This window comes from Syngnathus leptorhynchus, chromosome 15, assembly GCF_054491065.1.
Source record: "Syngnathus leptorhynchus isolate UIUO chromosome 15, UIUO_Slep, whole genome shotgun sequence".
Taxonomy (NCBI): Eukaryota; Metazoa; Chordata; class Actinopteri; order Syngnathiformes; family Syngnathidae; genus Syngnathus; species Syngnathus leptorhynchus.
In genome coordinates this window covers 811,005-831,234 of record NC_141209.1, presented here as the reverse complement: position 1 = coordinate 831,234, position 20,230 = coordinate 811,005, and the positions used below count along the sequence as shown (strand labels likewise).

Here is a 20,230-nt window from a genome sequence, read left to right as displayed (position 1 = left end):
AAAAAGCCTTACGCTCTACTGCTAAAATGAGATTTTTTTTTGGTGATATGTAAAAAACGAGACGATAAGAAAATCTTCCAAAAAGCAAGTCAACATAACTTGGCTTCATTTTAAAATGAAATGATTTTTCTTTGTCTCAGCCATTTTCTTCATTCAATGCACGGACTTTGAAATTCTTTGAATTGTTCTAGATTCAGTGTTCACATGCAGATAATTGTCCCATTCTTACATGGATAGTGGACTGCGTGTTCTCATGTGCCTTTTAAGATAACATGCTTGAAAATGATTCCCTGTTAAGTGTGTGTCGACCGGCCTCGAGTAATTTCACTTGATACTTTTTGTACCATTTTTTTATTGTTTTTTTTTCCTACATCACCATGCTTGTTGTTTTTTTTATTTAAAACATAATGAAAAAACATGTGGTGTTTTTAGTGGGGCTGTAACGGAACAACTGGTTAGTCAAGTTGCCACTCAATTTGGAATTCGTGTTTATGAAGCAATAAGCATTTATTCAAATCCTCTAAACCTCCACTTTTGTGTATTTTTAATACATACGCACCTTATAAAACTAGGAACTAACAGTATTGACTGTTTATTCATATGTATTTATTTATATATACATATATTTGTTTTCTTTTGAAACATAAAATAGTTCATGCAGTCCACTGCTCACAGGAGGACACAATGGTGTTTTTGTTTTTGCCATAAAATAGAACTTCAAGGCTTGTTGTTGAAAGCAGCATTTAGATTATCCCTGCATAGCGATCCAGGCGGGAGCTTTTGGCATAGAAAGGAAGGGTGGACTCTTTCCCGGTGGAGTGTAATCCATCAGCTCCTTTACCTAGCTGAGAGGCTGCTCTCTTGCACATTCACTCCCAAGCTAGTCATCCAAAACATTTATAAACCAAGCCAGAGGAACACAACCTCCCTCAGGTGTAAGTGTGGCGTTCACATGCAAATTGATTTTTAATTGGGGCAAATGAATTTGACATCAAGATAAAACACAGATGCTTAATTAATCAGTTTTTCAGTTTGGAAGGAAGGGTAAATAAAAAAAAAAGACAGCCTTGGAGGAAAATACTGTTAAAGTCCTGAAAAGACTTATTTTTACTGCCGCAATTTATTAGCAGATAATAGTTGTACCTCAAGTAATTTACACCTTAAGATTACCTTTCAGATGCTGATGAAGAGTGTTCAGCAAGCTACGCTATCTAGCTTCCCACAGACCGTATCGGGAAATGGGAGATATCATCTTCCAAGAGGCATGAACATTGGGGGCATGAACATTTTGTGTTCTCTGAGAACCTACAAATTTATGTATTCATTCATTTTTCTCTCAGCTTCAAAGGAACATTGTGCTCTACTTATGTTGAATGTTCCGTTGACGTGAAAATAAAAACCCCGGTCAAATTATGGCTGGATCAGTTCATGCAGTTTGATCGACATATTGTATAGGGCTCAAATTCAGCCGCTTGATGCAGAGAAATGTTTGAAGGAATTTTATACAGCTACACTAAAGTGGCCCAAACTCTCGGACACAAATGCCTTGTCTATCGTTAAACATCACTTTAATTAGTTTTTGCAGTTAATATGAAAGCTGTGCCAGTAGTTCATTTCATTCATGATGGCTTCATCCACTATTACATTTGAAATCATAGCAATGTGGTCACTTGCCAATTCTCACCAAGGCTGTCTGTCGGCCAAACCTTGTACTGTTAAATATCACATCATGGACCAAGATGAGGACTGCACAAAGTTTTGGATTCATGTAGAAAGGAAATACTTTGGTTAAGACTGATGTTACTTCACATAGACTCATTGTCATGAATCTAGATGTTTTTGACTATATTGTTGTAATATCTTTTCTTCTAAGACTAGAGTGGGTAAGATGAGAGGTGCTGAATGGATCGAATTTTCCACTTGAATGTGCAAAGGTACAGAAAGGTGGTTGAGCAGTTCAGAGTTCAGGACAGTTCAAAAACAAAAACTCCATGACTCTGCGTGACCCAGTGACCCCCTTTCTGTGAAGAATGCTGATACTGTCCTGCAAAACTGCTTTGAGATTGTTTTTTTTTATGAAAGACTATGGTAGCTGATTTGCTGTTTAGCACATTTCTCGAGACCCCTTCTGAATAGTTCATGTTGACACATTCAAAACGTAAATCTCATACTGGGACGTCAAAACATGATGATAAGTCAAAATATTCTTAGCATTGAGACGACCATAGTATTGAGGCAATAGATTTGTCTTTTACATCAAATCTGTGCTGGCTAAGCTGCAAAAATGTGCTCTCCTCTCCGAACAGCCAGCCACCAGCTCTTGGACAATCGTAGCCAAGTAGATCTTTTGTGTAAGGCTCTGTGTTAATATGGGAAAAGGACCGCTGAGACTAATAAAACACAGAAACATAAGGGGAATAAGTAGGAGGGGAAAAAAACCAAAAACTACTACAGTATAGAGTAGCTGTGATTATTTTTATTTTTTTGGGGACTGCAGTAAAATAAATAAGACGCGATAGGACCGAGATTGAATAATATGAATACGAGTACCAGTTATAAACTAACTTGATGACCTCGTGGTGACATCATAATAGGAAATATCATTTGCAAGATTCAGTTGAGCAACAACCAACATTTGAATCTTTCATATCCTTTCCCGTCCAGCGCAACCTATGAATTGCATATTGCCACCACTAAAGGGAAAACACGCTTTAAGTACAAGTGTGGAGATACACAAGGAGACATGTGACCCACTTTGAGAAGTATACTTTAACACAATCTGATCCTTAGTGAGCTGCTTTTACTATTATCTGCTCTGTAAACAAACTGTAATGAGAATTAAAAAAAAAATATATATATATATCTACTGCGTTACAAACTATTTGAATATCAAGTTGTTGGTTTTTCTTTTAGCACGGCAAACTATTTTCAATGCGAGAGCAAAATAATCCAAACTGTCACAGCATCTTAATCTCCAGTGCCTTCCGGGAATAATGAAATGTATTAATTCTGTCAGATTTAGTTTTGCAATTTTAATTTCCACTCATCAACAATAGATTCTTGAGCAGGGCGTATTAAACATTTATATTCTTTTCAAGTTAAAAACTCTTTGTGATCCACCTCACACACTCACTTCCTGCCTGAGTGAGCACAATAGGTTTGAAAGTGAAATGAGACTTCATATCAATGCAAGAAAAAAAACTTCTTTGATTTTTTTTTTTTTTTTTTCTCATCGGCACCTCCTTTTTAACTTTTTCCCCTGTCAAGGCTCTTATTGGCTGTTTCATTTCATACATTTTCATCAAGTGCTTTTGTTGATCCTTCCCTCCAACATAGTTTATATCAAGCATGTTATTTTATTCTTGTGCATATGCTTACCGTTTTGTGGAAACTACATGAATCCATTTTTAGCAGAATGAAAATGATGATATTGATTATGTTTTTTTTGCGTCGTGGTTTTGTGCTCATAACGTTTTCTGTCTTCCTAGGTCAATTTTTTTGGGTGAATGGTTCCAACTTTGGAGGGCCCTGGGTGCTGAGTCCTTGGTTGCGGAGTGGTCCAACTCCCTGCAGCATCGACATGGCGTTGTACCTGAACCCCAAGCAAAATGGCCAATATACCATATGGCTCATTGAGCGGGACAAGCCGCAACTTGCTCTCTTCTCAACTGACACGTTACCTCCTATGACCGGGTGAGTACTAGTTTGTTGTTGAAAAAATTCCAAATATCAACTTGAATAAGAATAATGCTTCATTCATTCGCCACATCTAACGTTCAATCTACGCATATTTTGTATAGTCACGTTTGAGAAAAGATGGATTTACATTTCTATTGCTAAATCTGCTATTGGGAATCATGATAATTCCATGTTTGTTTTCCTTCAAAAATATTTCAATAACACATCACTGTTTGGACAGACTTTTAAATGAATAAGCAAGAAGCACGCACTGTATAATTCACTCCATGAAAAATAAATGCTTTTCTTTGTTTTGAATTCATCTCAAGGTACAATCCCCAACATATGTCGGAATTGAATTATTTTGGTTTCGGGGAGTAAACGCAGATTGTTTTCGACATGTTTGGCAATCCGGCCAAGCCATTGATGTGTTTTTCATTCTGTTTTATCGATGTTATTTACATGTAGTAAGTGTATATATCCGAATAAACAAACAGCTTTAGGCGGCGCAGTGATAGCATGCTTTTTTACATGTGTGACAGATGAGATTGTGCGTTTGTGTGCGCTCATTTGTAGTCAAAATGTGTCATCCACCCACCCACCCACAGCATTTCTGCCTCTGCTCTTCTGAGACAAATTCACAGCAACCCTGAATTGTTGAGAAACGATAGTAGAGAATAAAGAAAAGGAAGTCCATTTACTAATTGTCCACCTGTGCACTTGCGTTATAATTTGAATTGTGTTTGCTAAAATGAAAACAAGCCATCTTTGTGGATTACAATTTGGCAGAAAGCCCTTTGTTATGAACAATTTAGATGTGCTTAAAACAAACATATCACGTTTTATTGTGCGTTGTGACTTTCTAATCACTCACTTCATTGACTTGCATTAGAACAAATGACACAACAATTCATATGAATTAGAAGGAATCAAATGTATGCCGCTTTTTAACCGAGTCATTACACACATTATTACATCAGTGTTTTTCCCCAAACTAGAATATGCACTGCTCATTTGAGGATAGTCATTTTCAGATAAGAATATTTGTTTCGGAAACAGATTGATTGATTATGTTTAGCGCTCAATGGCCATCGGAAAATTGTCATTTTCCATTACAGCCATTATTTTCTACTGTAGGTACATTTTACAAATGTACATGACAGCAGAAGAAGAACAATATACAGTGGTGAATGGACAGTGACAATGTTTTTTATTTTTTATTTTAAAAAAGCTAAGTTCGTCATGAAGTGATGAAAAACTGCTAACTTGAATAGAGTTGAGATTCACAAATTGGGTTGAGACTCCAAAGTCTGCACATTGTAGCTCCCTTACTAACCAGAGGCACACAAAATAATGGTAATTGACAGGAAATCCTTTAATTTCATTTCCACTGGAAAGTAAGTCGGCAAAATGCCATTGTGGAGGTTTATTTTCCTTCTCCCATATTGTGGAGCATCACAGTATTACTGCACTCGGGCAGTACGTCTGCTGATTTGTCACCCACCCTAATTGTCTGGGAGCAAAACATTAGAGCCTCACGTAAGCACTATTAGCCTATCCAGAAATGAAAGATTTCTTGGGATCCTTGTCTTACATCCTGTTTACACCTTCATCCTTTCTCCAGTTTACAGCTTTTGCTGACAGGTCACATCAAGCGCCTTGGAGTTCTTCCAGAAAGTCAACTGAGTTCATAAACTCTTTCCCCATAAAACTGTTGGTTGAACTTTCAGCGTAACTTTAAAAGGAAAACATGCAACGCCGGCCTCAATTTTGCGATAACCATTTTCATCTTGAATCAACATGCGCTCTCCAGATGCATTTTCAACCATGACTCACTTGAAGCAAAGATTTTTTCTTCTGACTTCTTGTTTTTCATCATAAATGGCGTCATTGAAAAGCCATTTGGACACTTGTGGTGCTGATATTAATGGATGGACTCGAGTCGTCTGTGTAGAATGGCAAGCATTCCAGGCAGTAAGCAACTTTAATGCGTCGCTCTGAAATGGACAGGGAATAGTAAATCTCTTCGACTATTGTGCCTCTACCACACACACATTTGAAAGTGGCTACAATTGGACGTGTGGTGAGGTCAGCGCCAGAACCTCTCTAGGATCATGTGCAGTGAATCTCAGGTGTTAAAGTTCACAGGCTGGTCGTGGCTGCTGGCGTTTTGTCTCTTTTATGGCTCTGATACAACAGGAGCCAATAAATTTCCAGGTGGACGAAAACTCGCCATCCTGCATCAATCCTGGAAATACAAGACAGCAAGCCAGGAGTATGCTAGGGAGTGACAGGGTAGAAATGACACATTTATCACTTCAGTTCTAACACATTCTCTGCACATTGAAGCTATACTCTAGTCACAAATGAGGAAAACAGTAAAAAAAAAAAAAAACAACACTGGCTTTGGCCATCAGCGGGCAAACAGATGCCCTGTGCAACAGCAGTCACCTTAAATCTCCAAATCCACATTTTAAGTATTGTGAAGGGTTGAGGAGAAAAAAAGAACTGACTCACCAAATTGTCTTCACTCCTGATGGCTGTAAAAATCACAATTACAAAGATCATTGCAGTCCACACGACAGCCGGGGAGACTCATTGGTCATCCAGATAAGCCCCTTTTTCTTTTTTCTTTTGGATAGCCGCTGGGCGCCAGAAGCAAAGCTTCTTTGGCCCATTCCAGATGGATAATCACCTCAAGTCACTGTTATTATTTGCTTGAATGATTACCGTATTTTGGCTGGCTGCTCCCGAGGAGTTGAGGTGTTGATTATCCAAAACTTTGACTCCCTGGATGGTTAAGGCTTTAAAATGAAGCTTCGCTGCCCAAGCGGGGCATTCATGCAGTGTCAACCGTGCTGAGAAGCATACCTGCTAATGGGAGGCTAAGAAAAACATTTCCACCTGTCTTTTGGTTTTGTGGGCATTGTGCTTGCAGTGCGGCTGCTTTTGGGCATTCCCATTGATCCGTGTCATTAATATTCTTATTCCACCGCAAAATTTGGAAAAGGAACAGATGGTGGTTAGGGTACCTTCATGAGTGCTTCTCTTCTACATGTCTCCACTTGAGCAGCACTCACGCATCTGTTTATTATTTCCAAGGACTCAATTAGAGCGAGCTCCAATACATGGCCTGCGGCACCTGTGCTGCACACTCCTCTCTGGCAGCTGCAAAATGTGCATTTCGGGATTTCCACTTATCGGTTCTCAAATTCATCACACAACAAACATCAGCTGGAGATGGGCTAAATCGCCTCATACAAATTGGCTATTAGTTTTCTTTTAATTAAAAGTGAAATCGAAAAATATTTTTCTGCATGCACCAGCGGTGATGTCGTAGAGCGTAATTGTAAAAGTGATGAGGCAAAAGCTGAATTATTGAAAGAGTAAAAGCATTCAGACTGTTTGTATGGAAGCTGACGGTACTTTTGGGAAACCACTTTGGATCTTGTGGGACTCAAGCCATGTTTGTTATGCATGGGCATACTACAGTGGATTGGAGTGATTTGGACGCGCCATATTCTTTTTGAAAAATGGATTCTTAATTGCCGTTGTAAATGCCGTACTGCTGTGAAAATGTTTATTCCCCCAACAGAAACTTAGTTTGCACATGCCATTTTTTAGTTACAAATAGATCTCAAATGTATTTACAACCAAATTCCCCCCCGAAAAAAAAAAAAAAAAAAAAAAAGAGAAATTGAAGTAATCTGTTCCAGGATTAAAGTAGGATCATACAGGCAATGTTTTAACATGATAAACAGTCAAGAGTAACAATAAGTTAACCAATTTGCAATAACATTCAAATGTAAATAGCCAGCCTTTGAATAACATCATAAAAATGTGGCCTCCCTGAATCTTTGTACATTTGAGATAATTATGAATCAGAAATAGTTTAATGACTGTATTTTGACGTTTTGAAATTCACCAACTGCATCGGAGAATAAATCATCATGAGAAGAAGGTCACATCTTAGTTTCTCTGGTGAAAAGCGATCAGCACATTTCAAGAGCTTTGGAGGGGAGCCGCATGGCTGTGATGAAAAACAGTACTCATGTACTTGTCGAGAAAATCACACAGTAGCAGGAAAGCCTCTGACACAAGGCAAGTTATCTCGAGAGTCTTTCAACATCTCTCAAAGCACACAGAAAACAGGGCATGATTGTTAAGTTTGCAGACTTCCACTGTGGAGTGGCTTAGTCATAAACTGGAAGGAGTCCAATTTCAAGAAACCACACATTTGATTCAAAATGATCTCGTCTTTACAATGATTTCATTTCAATTGATTTTCTTAGCTCCTCAATCTACCCACCTCTCAAGATCAGGGGATGTTTGAGAATATCTGTCGTTTTTCACATGTCCCGAGTGTTGTTAGTCACCTAAATGTTGAACAGAGGCTGAGATGTACCGAAGTCAAATTCCTCGTTTGGCTCGCTCAAACATGGCGAATAAAAACGCTTGAACCTCTGTATCATGCCAGTTAAGTTGATGTTGTACACCAAAGAAAAAAATTCTTCCTCTTCAGCTCTGTTTTCGGGAATAAGTCAAACTTTTTTTTTTTTCTTTGATCGATTGATGTCCAATCTAATGATGGTCTCATTTACACTGCATTACACTGCAACGCACACAGCAGTTCATTGATCCCGACCGCTTATCCATCCTCATTACGGTTGGGAGTGAGCGGGAGCCTATCCCAGGAGCCTGTGGCCTGGAGGCAGGTTACACCCTCGACTATTCAACATCCAATCAGAGCGATCAACAACGATCCATTCAAAAGCTGTGGTGTGAGTCTTGTTCGCCCCTGTTACATCATTGATGCTACTTGGTAGGCCAAGAAATTTGCAGGTTGCCCCACCTCACATAATATCCCCCCCCTGCTCTTATGCAAGCCCCTCTTGAATTCAGTCGAGTGCTCTATCCTCCATCAATATGCACCTCTCCTGCCAACCATCACAGACATCACCCTGTGTTGTGGTTAACCCTTCTTCACCTGTCAGCCCGGGGGCCCATTTTACTGGAGATGAAAGTGCGGCAATGCTTTTGATAGCACAATGTATTACACGGATTCTCCTTGATAACCAAAAGACAAGAGACAAACGAGACCCTGTCGGCAATTTTAGATGTAAGGGAGAGCCGTTGCCATCGCTGCGTGTTTTTGTATAGATGCCGCAGCCGCTTTTATTTGCTTTGTCGAATCGAATGAAACTCAACGGCAGAGGTGGGATCCAAGACACGTTCTTGAAAGAAACATTCTGGGGAAAAACAATTTCGGCGTTTTGAAAGTGATACGCCTTGATTTTGATCATTGCTAACTTTGCGTTGAGGTCAAACATATTGATGACTACATTCAGCAGGAGCTTTCCTCTCAATTTAGCCTCTGACGTCAGTAAATGCTGTTTTTTTTATCAGTCTTTACCTTCATTCGACTGCATTTGTAACTTTTTTTCACAGCGAGCGGGAGCCTCATTAACAGCTGCCGCCTTTCTTCTCATGAGGCGCCGGTCTGGTCATCCATGCACCGTAGTCTGACAAGAACAACTCACTAACTGCATGTTCCCAAATGTAACATTTTGGATAACTCAAAAGCAGTTTTTAAAGTCTATTTACAAGTAAAAATCACATCCTAAGATTCCTTCTATCTTTTCGAAGACAACCATTGATGCCTTGCATTTCCAAAACGTTGCTGTATTTACAATATTTCTGTATTTAGGCATCACTGGGCATCCAGCGTGGTCAGTCAATTTTATGTTTGAGTCTACGCCGCTGTAATTTTGGTGGGAAAATGTATGGGGTTTAACAACCAAGGCATGTTCTTCAAGATCTTCTACTCTCATAGCCAGACTCGTAACATGATTCCCGTCTTCAGTATTGCTTCTAAAATGCTAGCACAGATCTTAATGTCACTGAAGAAAAATCACCCCGGAGTCGCCAAGTTCCTGGAGATGGCCCATATTTTTCAGATTCTCTTTGCAGTTATGTTTGAGATGATTCCATTCTCTGTATTTTATTCCCCAGCAAAGTCATTGGGGTTTGCCTCCTATGTCGCAACATTTCACCCGAGCGGTGGCAGGCAGCTTTATGGTCAGCCATCACTCTTTTGAACAATAAGATCACAGGTCAGCCTGATTCCTTTCTTGTGCAATGTCACTCCAGCCAAAAGCCTGTGCTTTCCCTTTGCCCATGCTTATTGGCTAAAATATCGGTTCACAGTAGCACGTTTGACATGTAATCTACTATCGATGGTAGCAGAGAGGGAGCCTCGTGATAAATTATCTCTAGGACTGAACACTTTATGGTTTTCACATCCCCGGCGTTAACTATGTTCGAATGCTCCCTTAGTGCAGTAGTCGCATAAAAAAAATAAAAAAAAATAACATGTACAGTCTCAAAGGAGCGACAAGGCTACAGTTCACTGAAATAAGTGTGACCTTAATGTGTAAAATGGCACAGACTATAAAAGTGAGTTAACAGCTCCAAGCTACAAAGTGTACACCATATTCCCGACGGCCACTCCACGGCATCCCAGTTTGCCCGAAACGCGGTGAGGCGTTACCGGCCATTTTCACAGTCTATCTCGGTATGCGTGACAGGCAAGTGCTTCCGAGTTCTACAGGTTCAAAGATACGATATCCCTTGTAATAGATGTATTTATTTATTTATTTATTTATTTATTTATTTATTTATTTATTTGATCTGTTGAATTATTTCTTTCCCATTAAGCTATTTAATTTGACCAGATCTGTTTTGAGCAGCCTGTGATTGGTGATTCACTGATGACAAGTCCACAATGTAGTCATCCTTTGGGTTGGAGAATTTTGGTGAACTTTTGAGTTTCCACTGTGGCAACTTGTAAACTAGGTCATGCACAATCATCTAATGGAACGACATTAAAGTGAGACACTGTCCCATAAATGTATAGATATGAGTCACTTTCACTGCGACTTCCAATTTCGCTGCTCACTTTAAAAGCCCTTCGACACTCGCCCAGTTCCACTAATGGAATGTTGAGGCAAACACACATTTTGAGATATTGCCTCGGTACAAGAAAAAAAAAAAAAAAAAAAAAAAAACACTTTCTCACTAGATAAGAACAGTTGTCAAAATAATATTTGTGGTGGCTCATCTTAAAAAGATATGGATGGTTTCACCTCAGGTCGCAGGCCATAGAAAATGCCCGTCATGAAAGACGCAATCATTCAAATAATGTTTAATGTCTGGAATATTGCTGTCTATGATTTGATTACACCGTAATGATGATTTCATAATATTGCCGTAAGAAGATTTCTGCCAAGCCACTGTAATTATTTGTTATTTGTGTACACAATGATTTATTTGCATGTTATTTAGACATTGGCCACTAAAAAATTGATTTGATTTGATTTAAATTATTTTCACAAACGGTTTCATCGGGATTGTCATAGGAACATGTCGGATTTCATGAATACATTTATTCTACACAAATGCAGCTAAGTTGGTTATTCATGAAGTATACGCTCACTTACATCTCAAACTTTGCTCAGTGAAGCTGTAACAACAAAAAAATGTTTGTGTCTCTCCTGGTTATCTTTTGTGATGTTTGTACTCACTGCTCTAGCTTCACCCCACCCCCCTTTTTTGTGGTTCCAAATGTTAAAAATTTCATGATTTATGTGTTTCAGCCAACTCAATACTACAAATGCACCTTGTAGTTGTGGTGTTCTTGTTGTGTTGAGTGGCTTTCACAGGTGAAGTTTTGTATTAATGTTGTAAGCTATCTATATTTAAACTGAAGTACAATTGCAACACTCTTTTGATTGCAAACATATAGAGAAAGGACAGATCATTTCAGTAAACACGGCATTCGGATTCATATTGCGTTGGTACAATAAGCAGCAAAAGTGACCCGCTCTTATCCATCGCACGGGGCGGACACAAGTTGACTTGTGATTGATTGTGACTTGAGACTTGGCAAGTGTGATGTTATTTTCAGTAGACAGCAAGTGCCAAGATGGCCGCCTCCTGAGATGGATTAAAAGGGATGCATTTTAATTCATATTCCACAAACAAAACATTTAATCAGTGCATACAAAATGTAACTTTAACTTTGCCCCTCAAGTCAAAACTAATATGGAAATATTTGCATTATCTCCACCCGAGAGAGACTCAATGTACAGTTTGCCAGTTTGGTGGAAGTGGCAGCTTTTGTAATTTAGTTTCAAACATGTCCACCATTTTCCACTACAAGCGTTCACATTTCAGTAGGCACTGAAACTTTGTCATGTTCAATATAGCGCACCCCAAAGATTACAAAGAGGTCGGCCTGCAAAAGAGAATTCGCTGTCCTATGGTGGCAGGGAGAATGACACGACATGGAATCGGTCTTCTCTTTGGAAATTGAAAGCTTTGACAGCAGTTTTTCATGCGACAGCATCGACGTGTTTTAATCACATGCGCTATCATCCCATTTGAGCAATTTCCTGTGGCACTGGAAAGTGAGGGTTTACAAAGTAATTGAATCTAGGTTGTAATTAAAAAAGGCCTTCTAGCCCTGTGATCTTCCACCCTCACATGAATATCATCTTTGTCATAGTAAATTTCTCAAAGGGTTTAGCAATTTGTTGAGCGCCTCCACGTTAGTGCGTGCAGCAGTCGTATTAATTGGACTTACGGCTGCAATATACAGTGGGGACAATATCACTGTAATAATAATTCAAAAGTAGAAATTGATTGGTAGCCTTCTTTTAAAGGTGCTCAGAGAAACAACTAAAAACGAAAATTTCATTAAAATGAACCATTTTTGTTATCCAATAGATTTTTTTTTTTTTAAATATGAACAAACAAAAGAAAATTAATTTCATATTTTCTTTGAGAACTCTTGATAAGATTTCTGTCCACGCCTAAGGATGGATATTTAGAATAGGCTTCTTTGTTTTGTTCTTGGCAATCATTACATGTTGTTGGCTCACTGTTTTGGTTTTTATCCTTGCAGAGGACTCTGTTGTGTTCAAAATGTGACACTATGATTTTAAATTTGATGAGGTACAATTTGCCACTTGAAGCTAACATTCATAATGCATGCATCGCTAAATAGGACGGAGCAATTTCTAGTGTTGTTTGCACTTTTGACTACTATTACTATTGTGGCAAAAAAAAAAACACGTGGTGATGTAAGCCTGTCGGTATCGAGGGAGGCTTTGGGTGTCTCTCCTCGCTTGCTAGTGTTCAAGCTCCCTCCCGTCTGTTGCTATTGCAATGACATTTCAATCATCACACTATCATTAGAAGACACTTCAGCTGAAGAGCTGGGGTGTCTGAATAATTCAGACACCCCCAGCTTGCTTGAAAAGAGCCAAACCCAAAAGGCAAAAGGAATCTGCAATGGCACACGCAACGCAGCAAGGATAATAGATTACATCATTATAATGAAGGAAACCATTATCAGGAACGTTAATTAGATTGTGAATGCTAAGCGGGAAAGCAACTACAGTGATGAATGGTTGCCTCTATCACACATGATGACTCCACACAGCGCTGGACGGTGGAACGATGTGTTTGTTCAGTTCGCTCAATCTCACTCCAAAGGTGACAACTGTCTAATTTACAATCCAACCATAACAATCCAACATTAAAGCTGAATTTGTATCTGTCAATGCAACACGTAAAGCATTTCCGACGGGAAGGTCAGGAGGTGTCCGCTGTCGATGTACTTCATGCTATTGGGTCACCATCTGACGGAAAAATAACATCCCAAAAGTTCGTACTTCTTAAAGACAAAGTGGTGTGTTGCCTGCCCTGTTCAGTGATTCAACTGGGCTACAAAAAAGATGTAAAGTTATATTTTGAGGCAATCTCACTCACTACCTGCTGCTGTTCTCTCCTCAAGTGCTCTTTTGCTTTAACAAATATATCATTTATGGTAACGTTAAGAAGTTCCAACAAAGCGTGAGTAAACTATTTGTTATGAAAACTCAAAGTATAGTCAAAGTTGTTTGGTTTAAAACAAAGGAAGGCTGTCTTTGACATGTTTGACAATATTCAGCCTGGTTAAGGGCCGCCTATTACATTGGCTGTTGTTGAAGAACTAACTGCCTTTAGTGTGGAGGAACCAGAAGCGTTGGGAGTTAGTCACATAGATACGATTATCTTGCAAGTGAAAAAAATAGCCCATTGTGATAACATTAGAAGGGCACATCACCAGAAAGTCCCTGGTTGCATAAACTTGGGTCGAGGTGAGCTTATCTTGAATTATGAGTGACATGGTGTCAATCACTTTTATAGGAGGCAAGGGCCTCTGGCTTCCACCTTGCTGGTTAATGATCCCGAGGCTTATGAGGTTGGTGCTGAGACAGGAACCTTCACAGCAAGACACTTCACTCAATTTGTACAGTCGAGAGCCAATTATTATTGCTTTCAGCAAATGTCCCTGGTCCCGGACGGACGGGTCCATGCTGGTAGATAGATATAACCCTTGTTTGGAGCGTACTGGAAATATAAGAAATAATGCGCAGGAATCAATAATCCTGTTGCTCTTATTCCCATTAACTTGAATTATGTACCGTATCTGTTGATTTGCCTGCTTTACATTGAATTGCTGGTTATTGTCAACATTTAAGACAACATCATCCAAAATGTTTTCTTGCCCAAATTTACAATCATTTATATAACACAAAAAATTGTCACTTTCCCATTTCGGATGACATGTCAGCATACTATTACACCTAGGGCACTTTTAGATCACATTTAACACATCATTTGGTGTAAATATTTGCTTATTAACATTTCTAGTCAAAGAAAAGAAGAACTAACCATTAATTTAGATGTTGAGCATCACTTCCGCAAAACATGGCAATGTCCTTGTGACAACGTCATCCATTTTGCAAAAAGCATACTGATATAATTTCTGAATATGCGGTATATCACAAAAAAAACAACTGAATTTCATCTCAACCAAACACGTCTGAGTATTGGGATGGAGTGAACCAACTTGAGCTGCGCAAAAGTACTCAAAAGCACACTTCTCGTAACCTCCTACAGACTGCTTAGCTGTGAGCCGGGGGGCTTTTAGCTCAGTGGTCAGCGCTCGGTAATGGTGGCAATCCCGGCCGGGTGGAGCGGACGAGAAGAATCCATGGCCTAATGGTGATGCGATAAAGTTCCTCACCACCATTCAACATCATTTAAATCGAAAGCTCCCATCACAGTGGTAATTAAGGCTGAACATTATTACTTTTACAAAGGCAGGATATTTGATATTGCTGTCAGATATCATTATATTGCGCAAGTGGTGATGATGCTGTTGCTGTTAGATTTTAATTCAACCTCAAACCTTTTGAATCATTGCAAAAATGCTTTCATTGAATGCATTAGTATTTAGTATAAATGTTCAAACTAATGACACTGGCGAACCTTGGTTTGTTTTCATCTGTCTCAGCCTAGCTGTCATCGTGTGGTTCTTAATTTGTCTTAGAAATGATTTCATTGCATTCAAACGCTTCACCAGTATTCATTGAGCGTTCAGTTTGACCTCTATTAAATTGTCACAGAATGTGTCTCATTTATCTTCAGTGTAAAATTTGGATGAAAGCTTTGCATTCATGGCCTGCTGCAGTATAATATTTGACCTGATTGATACTTGTTCTCAAGATATGGGGCCGTTTGAAATCTCCGATGGAAATATGCCGTCATTTCTGTGCAGGCTAAGTGTCGGTCAGTCTGCAGTACATTGCTGTGTTTAAACCCTGGTCTGTGAAAGCTGTGTGCATTTGATGAGCTGTACAATACTTTGCCACGCTGCCACATCATGCAATTCATATTTGGAATAACAAAAACAATAGTCGAACCTGGCCACTTGTGAAATGTTATGGCAAAAAAAAAGTCACGTTGTGCCCAGTCATGTGAAGTGCTATGTTATGGGGCTGTTTGGGGCTAATATAAAAGCAGCATGAAAACTGAGTCCACATCAGGAAGAAAACCATCAAAACCTTCAGTAAGAAAGGGACTTGCAGATTATGTCTATATCTTTCCAGCCCGTGTAAAAAAAAAAAATAATAATAAAAACACATCACAGCGAGGGCACGCTTGCATTTGTTTATTTGCTCCAGTTTGCTTTCATTTCGTGCGATTAGCTCCTGGCAGTTTTGTGGGCAGAATAATCTATTTAGCTCTATATAGGTTTCAATCAATTGGCTATATAATAGTTAAAGCCTGCCTAAAGTGCCCTCTTTAATTCTAGTCAAAAGCCATCACGTAAACATCACATGATTATTGTTTGTGGCATGAAGAAAGTATTGTTGCACATTGCCTGGCAGAATAAACCAATGATGTCATTTTCTTGTCCAAAGCTTGTTTTGAGGTTAAGGCCTATGTGATGATTATCCTTTCATTCATTTTTAATGCAATGCGTGACAACAACGAAATGAGATTGTGGCAGTCATGCTCATAACTCAGTGCCAATTGGTTTGCTATGCTGTAATATTCTTTTTCACTTGTGTGGTTCTTTTTCAGGCGTTTGCAACTGGAGGTGGCACAAGCACGCTGCAAATAATAAATGGTCCAAATGAATGTCTCAAAAGGGTTTACGTCGATAAAGAGAGGTTGCGGTGGGGTGGGAGATTACCCCGAATTAGAACCACTTCCATGACAAAGATGGCTGAGAACAGTGACAGAGTGAACCAGCTGGTGCAGAGTAATGATGTTGAGCTTTGAGACATCCACTTGGGCCCTTCCCTCACATAGGCAGGGATTTCAAATGTTTTCTTTGCTCTGTGTTTGTGCCATCTGCAGTTGTGGCTGGGACAGAGGGACAGTGCAACACAAAGAGTATGAGGAGTTCGGTCACATAAGCAGATTGCCATTATTTGAAGATATATTTATTTTGATTATTTCTTTCTTGTTCAAACAACAAGCACAGACGAGCAGTGTCATGGCAAAAAATGCTCCAAAATTGGTTTGCAAAATGAACAGTAAATGGTTAAAAGAGGGTGGGAAAAAATAGTCATAAATGCTAGCTGAGCTGTGGTCGCAGGCTGCAACTCATTTGCATTCCATTTTTATTTGCGGGCCCTGTGCCATGCATGGTCAACCACTAATTACGTTGAACGCTTTTGAGTGATGTGCACTGGCAGCTCCTCTCACAATTGTTCATCTAATCAGTCAAGTGATTGTCAGCACATACGTAGCCTGATAAGACACACAAATAATGAAGCGGTCACACAGACAACAAAAGTCTTGTAAGTCGACACCAGTCGACTTTCCACTTTCTGTTGGAAAGATGAGCCAAAAGTGGAGTTCCTGGTCAAGTCCCATCAGCTCTTGGTTTCCATGCATTTTGAGAGTATTTAACTCCAGGCGCATTCATTTCAAATGATACATTTTGCTAATTTGTTTTCTGTTTTAGTTTTGGGGTATTGAAGCGTTTATTTACTGCTTATCTGGGGTTTAGGAGCTTGTTGTATCCTAATGTGTTGCCTGCATATATTTTACGCACAAGGAAACAAACATTGCTGCGCAATTACGGGCTCATCACCATCCCGCTGATGACTCAGCCTGCGGGGCTTTGATCCTCACAGCATGTGGATTTCTCAGTCCAAAAGTCATATCAACGTGACCAAGGACACGATGACGATTCTTATCGAGTGTTTAATTTCTCCCCTTTGATAGGATCTGACAGATGCTGTCTAATGATGTAGTGTGGTGTTGAAGTTTCACTTCCCATCTGGTCAACACCTTCCTTCCCTGCTCTCAAAGAAAGGCCCAGTGAAATGAGCGAGGGCGCTTGAAAATAGAAATGGAAAAAACAGAATAAGACAAGATGGCAGCACTTGTGATGCAAAGCCTGTTGAGTCAGTGCACAGACGTTTGGGAAATCATAAAAGCTCAGATGTTTGTGTGGGGAGGGATACATTTTTTGGTTTCATCTACTCTTACACAGACTTGCCGATTAAATTTGCATTTGACGCGTGAAAATTCAAGCAGGGTACTACATTGGAAGTTGGAAAAAAAAAAAACTACCAACCATATCAGTAGCAGGTTTTAATGTAAAATAAATTGTGAATATGTTCCTAAGACTTGTATGTGTCTATATGTTCTGGACAAGGTTCTGGACAATGGCCCCAGATAAACATTTCTGTGGCATTATGACCTGACTGTCCTCCGCTCGACCACACACTTACGGAGAGCAACCAGGAAAGACACACACAGCAGCTACTAACGTACAAAGAGGCTTCCTTCGCAATCTGAAGAGTAGGTGTAGGTCTGGCACCACTTTTGTGCACTTCAAGTGGGTGTTTTTTTTTTTTGCAGTAAATAATCTTCAGCTGAGCTCTGAACCAACACTGGAGCCGGCTCAGCGTGAGCGGGGGGGAAATGTCATCCTCCACGAACCAAGAAGTAGTCTGCCAAATAACACACAGATGGACAAACAAACAGAAGAATCCATTTATTCTTTTAGCCTTTTTTCTCTATTGAGTAGCAGCATTGCAAAAACATTCAAACCCAAATATGTATGTATGGAAGTAAAAGTGGTTTAATGATAGCATACGTAAAAAAAAAATAAAGCAGAGGATCAAGGGGGCCTTTGTTTTATGACCTTGTAGACTCAGCCACACAATTTACCTAACCAAATTAGGGACTGCCTGCGGTTGTCGGAGGGCCGTGCACACAGAACTCTCACTGCATTCCAACAGCTTTGGATTTTTCTCAATCAGTCAGCGGTTGGAAATCGGGTGTCAGGCTTCTTTACAGACTCAAAGAGTGGCAATGTGTCAGCTAACCAAAATGGAAAGGAACCAAGAAGCGCTCCCATCTTCCACTGAGGTCTCTCCCGGGGCCGAGCAGGACCGACCTGCCCTGACCTCGCAGCCTCATAGAGGATGTGAGAATGTCTGTCAGCCGTGGTGCCTGCTCATGGCAATGATCCTGCTCCTGCTTTTTCTTCTTGGCAGCTGGGCCGTGGCTCACCTCACCTTGGGGACCCACCGGGGTTCGCCTTTCCGGATCTCAGCCAGCTATGACCAGCGAACGTTTGATGACACGGCCATGATAGAGCCCAATTTCACCACCAACTGCACTTTGGGTAAGCTGACATGTTATGAACCTTGGGCTGGACTACTTGGAAAATTTAACTAGACATTGTAGTCATTTCAAATGTACTACAAGATTTAAAATGTTGTACTTTTCCAAAACATGAATAGACAATACTGTATATAATGAAATATATATGAATTATTCATATTTATAAGAACAATTATTTCCAATATTACACTGCATATTCTTTTTTTGGTTTTTCCATATTATGTTCAGATATATTTATACAATGCGCTGCTGAATGATTGGAATAAATAATAGGGTGAACAAAAGGGGATTATTGCTCTATGAGCGTTGATTGTGACATTGTATCATTAAACAGCAATTTTCAAAGATGGTTGGAGGGAATAACAAGCCCACGTTGTATTACATAAGAGACTGGCCCTGTTTTCTTTTTCTTCCTTTTATCTAATATGTAAGTAGACTACAGTCGATGCATTTCATGTGTCTGCTGGGCGACTGAGCTCTCAAAGCAACTCAAACATGTCAAATGAAAAATGGTGCAGGCAATATGTTTTTCTTTATTGCACTACATCTGGAATGAAATGTGAAGACTGTCGGAGGCTGAAATAATAATCCTCTCTGTTGATTTTGAACACTTGGCAAATTGAATTAATATGACTGTTTCCATTTCCTGTGCAGAATTTGCTTTATCATTTCAAGTGAGCTTTGTAGAGGAAATATGCTTGAAAATCCTTTTTTTCCTCTCCCATTTTATCCTATTCATCAAACACACAATAGATGCTCAGTCACTATTATTCTAGCCTGGATCTGTTTAATGAATGTTTCTCATATGTCCATGACATACGTATGTGAATATATCTATTTTTTTACAAATGTGATTTTCCAAATGAATTACTCTGTTTTCCAAGATTCCAAGTTCCTACTGTAAAACCTCAGGAACTTGTTTACTGGCTCACGTCTAAAGCATAAAAGGGCATCATTGAGTGAGGGTTGACCAAAATTAATGTTCTACCATTAGCTGCTTATATTGGACAAATTTCAATCTTGTAATGAGCCACAGCACGAAGTGAATTCCCGGTATGGGACTAACACAGCTTCCTGGAAACAAAAACACTCAAACTTATTTTAAATTGTTTGAATTTGTGGATTCAAAACATCTCCCTGACTTTTAGACAAATCTTATTAAAATCCTAAATTCTCAAAAATTACACACAATGTTCCGTTTACACAGTACAAATTTAATTATCGCAAAATCAGCTTCTGCCACTGAATGTAAATTGCTTGTTTGCTGTGTTGGCATATCGCTGGGTTTTTTTTTCCACATCTGTTTATAGAATCTAATTAATGCAACTTTGGCAAGCAAATGCAATTTCCACAGCACTTGTTTATGGATTGTTTGGTCAATATTGTTATGCTTGATCAATGATGGATTATTAGGCCCAAAAGATGTATTTGCTTCTTTTGCCTAAAATGTTAGTATTTGCATTAAACCTCAGAGCATGTTAGCAAAACAAATGTTCCTTCCCAG

The 20,230-nt window shown here is 39.4% G+C and overlaps 1 protein-coding gene across 1 annotated transcript in view; it reads left to right on the top strand.

Moving 5' to 3' along the window:
* The window catches only part of alk (ALK receptor tyrosine kinase), a 123,166-nt gene that overhangs the window by 57,770 nt on the left and 45,166 nt on the right, over nt 1–20,230 (top strand). Inside the window, exons 4-5 of the mRNA XM_085932019.1 lie at nt 3,489–3,693; nt 18,597–18,727. Of these exons, the coding sequence (XP_085788145.1) occupies nt 3,489–3,693; nt 18,597–18,727 (336 nt within the window). The remainder of the gene's footprint in view (nt 1–3,488; nt 3,694–18,596; nt 18,728–20,230) is intronic.